Consider the following 5273-nt stretch of genomic DNA (forward strand, 5'->3'; position numbering starts at 1 on the left):
ATGCTCAAGCCTTAATTTGGGATGTTTTGGATGATGGGATGCTCTCATGGGACCTCGCTTAGTCTTATTTTATTGTTTAGTTGCTGCTGGATTAGTTTTAATTTAGTTCTATTAGAATAAGAGCAATTTGGTAATTTTCAGAAATCTAGAATGGGCTGTCCTTGGCCGTACCAAAGGCCAGTGAGTCTTATTTTATGTTTACGTATTATTAAGTCTTTTATTTAATTTTTATTAGTATTCCTATCCATTCTAGGAATAGGTTATTTAGAGTCGAAGTCCTACTAGGAAACGGATAACTATAGCCTCTACATAAAGGCTCTTTTGATTAATAAAATATTTTGATTAATAAAATTCAGCAGCTTATTTTAAGCTTTGTTTGTGTGATGCAAACTTCTTTGAGGTGTGATGCTTAGGAAGACCTAGGTGTGATTGCCTAGTGTTTTATTTATGTTATTTTCTGTTTATCCCCTGTTTCAGCCCCAAACAGCCGTCAACATTTATTCTCTTCTAACCTAAACTCTTAAACATCACTCCTTATTCAAGAATTCTGAACTTTCTTAACAGTCCTGCATCAGGTGGCCAGTTATATCATAGAAAAGGAAAAGAAAAAAAGAAAGACAAGAATGCAATATTATATATCACAACAGATTGATTACAAGGGCATTTAGTTCCTACAAGTTAGAACATCTCAAGTTTGAAGAAATTACTCTGAAAGTGAAACCAAACAAAAAGCAGCTGCACCGGAGTTGTTCTTATTTAAAAGTGGAGAGCCTGGGAAGCTTGTCTCTCAGGTAGTACAACCTTGCCCTCCTGACCTTCCTGTGTTTTACTACTTTAATTTCTTTGATGTTCGGTGAGTAACTGCAATAACAATGATAAAACACAATTATGCTGCTTCCAGTTCATGCAAGAGAAAAAAAAAGGATAGCATAAAAAAAATGATGAATTAAGAGTCGAGTAAAGCTTCACAAGAAAGCTCCTATGGGAATGATAATTGGAGCATCAACTTCATCATCAGGAATCCAAAATGGCTTATAAAGCTGAAATCCAGACACCAGACATCCCCTGGCCAAAGTTATCTATTATGTCCCAAGTGTAAAGATTCAACTGCCAGCTTTTTGCTAATTGCTACTAATGTGTTAAGACCTTTTTTGTTGTGACACTAGGGAAACACTCATCACATCTGCTCTATACCCCAAAAGAACTAATCAAGTTAGAATTAGAGCTCCTTGATTTAGAGGTATCACATTTCAGTAAGTTATATGTACATCCAATGGGTGTTGAGCCCATAACTTCATGCTCCACCCACACTTGTGAGAGGAGGGAGTACCAATTGAGGCAGGGTTCATTGGCTTACTACATATCCTAAAACCTTTCTGCACATTATTATCCATTTTTAAAATTTTTTGCACTATGATGTCCCGATATAGAGTTCCCATGAAAAGAACAAGATATTAAATCTTAAAAATAAAAATAAAAAATAAAAAACCACGAATAATCATGCAAAACTTATAATTTCCACTTGCATTTAATCTGTAGAGAATGTTATAAATCCCAAACCTATCCTAAATTTCCCATCATGTTTTCATAAACACATCCAAATTTTGAAATATACTAAGTTTTAATTGTTCAATCAAATCCTATAATCATGGATACTCTTGAGTAAGTGAGGGATACACCTTTAATACTACAATATGACCTTTCATATACAATAGGCATACTTGCATATAAAAAACATAGGAAGGGACCATGATGGATGTTTTGACTAGCGTTTGAATAAAGAATGCTTGAACGATTATACTATTACACTGTATAAGCAATTAGGTATCGAAATAACAAATAAATATATTTACTTTCGACCAATCCCTGTCTTTTCAACAATTCCTTTTTTTCCCCTTTTAATTTTATTCATATCATATGATTCCCATATCCCGTATCCTTACTCATGCTTTCCTAGCCCAACAGACTGTCCTACACCATGTAACCAACATTAGTATCCAAACCACCCTAATAAATCTAGGAAATGAGTGCCTATATTCTTTCCTACTGATTACACAAACCTGCATAGCTTCCTTAATGTTTCTTTGGAATAAGGGCATCTTAGAATTTCCTTTTATGGCTTCCATTTATATAAACTGCCAGCTGCTGTTATCCATATGCTACATAAAATACAATTAATGTTTCCAACGCTACCAGCACTTGTAAAATTTTGGGTGGACATCCTAATTTGAAAGCCACCTTAGTTTGAAAATTCAATGACTACTATAAATCATTGTTTTTAATCTATTATGGTGTGTTTTGAGTAGTAATTCACTGATTCTTATTTTCTCCTCTTTTCAAGAAGCTATAATCATTCATGGCTATTACCATCCTTGAATGCATTTCTCCATGTTCAGTTGCTTTTTTTTTTTTTTTTAATTATTATTGTTTGAAAAAGTAGCTTTCTCCAGGTTAGGTGGTTCAGATTCAAGTCACAATAAATCGAGATAACATGCATAAATCCAGCTAGTTAATTACACACAGTTATATGACTGAAGACATACGATATATATGATCCTCCAGCCAACTTGAGCAAAAATTTCTCACCAAACTTTAAGAAGCAATAAAACAGGTGCACTTACAGAGGGAAAACAATCTCAACCCCTACGCCAGCAATAATTCTGCGAATCCGGATAGTTGTGTGAATACCAGCATTTTGTCTTGAAATAACAATCCCTTTGTAGACGGACAACCTACGCTTATTTTCAGGAACTTCCTGGAAGAGAAAGAATTTAACCAAAATCGAAAAAAAATAAAATAAAATAAAATCTTTGCTCAATAAACAGTACAGAAATGTACATTAAAAAACAGAGTATCAGAAACACATTTACCAATTTAATTTCCAAAATATCTCCTGTTCTAATATCTGGGACTGGCCTCTCCTTCTCTGCCGCCTCAATTGCCCTCTTATTCAATATCTACACAAAGAACAGCAAAATTTCTATCACATTATACCACAAAAATCACTACCTTGGTTTGTCTAGCGAAGAAAGAAAAAAAAAAGTGGGAAAAAAAGGGAGATCCTACTCCTTTTTTTTTTTTTTTTTGGGCTATGAAGACAATTAAAATAGTAATTTATAAGTTTCTAAGCAATGTCAATCATAATGGTGATAAAATTACATCCCTCATTGTTTAGGTTGATCAATCGCACTTATTAGTAATCTCTCAAGTGAAGTTTAAGGGAGCATTCGAGGAACTTTTATTTATTTTATATAAGATAGAATTTCAACCTATTTGTCTGCTCCATGATGATTGTTCTTTATCATTTGGACAATACACCAATTGGTTTTTACACATGGTTCAAACCACAAATCTCTCCTTCAACGACAAGAGACTTTACCGATTAAGCTAACTAAAACCCTTCATGGAACCCTTCGTGGAACCCTTAGTGGAACTTTGTAGTCTAAAATCCATTCACATATCTCAATCGAGTTGAACCTTTTCCGTTATATAGGTAATAAATCTAGCTGGATCCCCTCATGAAAATTCACTTGTCTAAAATCCTGGGGCCTATTTTGGTTCCATTCTCTGATGATAGTTTTCCATTAGCACAGCCACCAACAGAAAATGCCCAAAGAGAAAGTTGTTTCTGGAAACAGTTTTTCTCAACTATTCAGTTTTCTTTTCAAACAACACTTGTATGGAGAACATTTAGTTGATATTCTCAGTTTTTCTTTCCTCTTCATGAAAAAGAAGCAGAATAAAAACATCATATTTTCAATGTCTTCCTATAACCCAAAAAAAAAAAAATGTTTGATGCCTTTTTAGTTGGTCATTATCTAAATAAGCAAATAAAATATATGGTAAAATTACAATTACCCATGCTAAAATCCCAAACTATATGGTCATTTGCATTGTCTCCTAAACTGTAAATTCCCAGTAATCAAAACTCCTAAACCATATACTAACTAATTGCAATGCCCCCACATTTAACATTTCCCCAATTTTCACGACATTTTAAGCTTAATTTCTACATGCTCAATGAATTTTCTTTTCCTGAACTTTCTCAAGTACCAAACAGACAATTAAAAAAAAAAGAACAAAACAAAACAGTTTAGAGTGAATCATTAGTTATTACCCCCATCACATCTCCGAGTTTAACCCGAGGCTTCCTCGGCGGCTTGGCTTCCTCAGACTCAACCTCAGCCTCCGGTTCCTCAGATTCTTCAACAGCTTCATTGTCTTCAACATTATCGTCAGCCACTACCTCTGCTTCGGAGGTGGAATCTGCTCTCACAACGAAAGACGGTTTCGGCAGCGCAGCGACAACGGGGCTGAAATTCCATGGGATTGAGGGGGATGAAACCCTAGAGGTGGAAGTGGGAGCACCGGAAACGAAGGAAGAAGAGGGACGGCGAGAGAGAAACGTGGAAAACCCTAGCTTTCTGGAAGGACATTGAGTAGGAGTGATTATGAGAGCCTGAGGAAGAAGCTTCGAAGCCATGAGAAGAAGAAAAGAGAGAAATGGGAGAGAGAGAGAGAGATGAGTTACAGAGTTGAGTTCATGGGAGTATTGGGTGTCACTGTGGTGTGGACTCTCTTCTTGGGAGAGGAGGACAACTAGGCCTTATCCTTTTCTTTTTTCTTTTTTTTCAAGTCTTTTTGGTAATTTGCCTAAATTTTTTTTTTTTCCTTCAAAATAACTAATTATTGAAAAATACAAATTCGAGCTTTTTCAATTTAATAAAAGTTGAGGAAAAGACATTTATTGAATAAACTTGAAACTTAAATCTAATTAAATGAAAGCAAATTAGAGGCCTTACATGAATTTTGTTCAAACTTAAAAAGTGACATAAATGTCTTAAACTTTTTAAGGAGAAATTTAATGATACCCTAAAAGCATTGGTTTGACAAATATTTTAAAAAACTTTTATGGGAAAACAATTATTTTTTTTACAATTTATTTATATATATATATATATATATTCCATAAAAATGATAAGAAAACTTTTTTAAAATAATTTATTAACAAATGCCCTAAGGGCACCTGTTAACTGAACCACCTCTAATGGTAATTTAAGAAGAAAACAACTTTTTAAAGGTAATTGTAAGGGCAAGTTTTTGGTCCTTAAACCCAAAAAGTAAAAGGATTTAGGCTCAAGGAGTCCAATACAATGAATTTGTAAAGAGTGGGTTAGAAAATTAGACTTTAATGAGTTGGGTAACAATTATAATGGATTCAAATGACAATAAGTAAACATAGATTGGTTTTACCTAAAAAAAATCGTCATCGG

At 34.0% G+C, this 5273-nt stretch overlaps 1 protein-coding gene across 1 annotated transcript; it reads right to left on the bottom strand.

Moving 5' to 3' along the window:
- Positions 1-608: 608 nt before the first annotated feature.
- On the bottom strand, positions 609-4623 carry LOC115972102 (50S ribosomal protein L19, chloroplastic). The gene is made up of 4 exons (XM_031092252.1): positions 4118-4623; positions 2871-2957; positions 2622-2755; positions 609-861 (listed from the first exon to the last, which is right to left on the bottom strand). Exons 1-4 carry the CDS (start codon positions 4481-4483, stop codon positions 753-755), a joined length of 696 nt encoding a protein of 231 aa, XP_030948112.1. The 5' UTR covers positions 4484-4623; the 3' UTR covers positions 609-752.
- Between the last annotated feature and the right edge of the window lie 650 nt (positions 4624-5273).

The sequence above is a fragment of the Quercus lobata genome, chromosome 12 (assembly GCF_001633185.2).
Source record: "Quercus lobata isolate SW786 chromosome 12, ValleyOak3.0 Primary Assembly, whole genome shotgun sequence".
Lineage (NCBI taxonomy): Eukaryota > Viridiplantae > Streptophyta > Magnoliopsida > Fagales > Fagaceae > Quercus > Quercus lobata.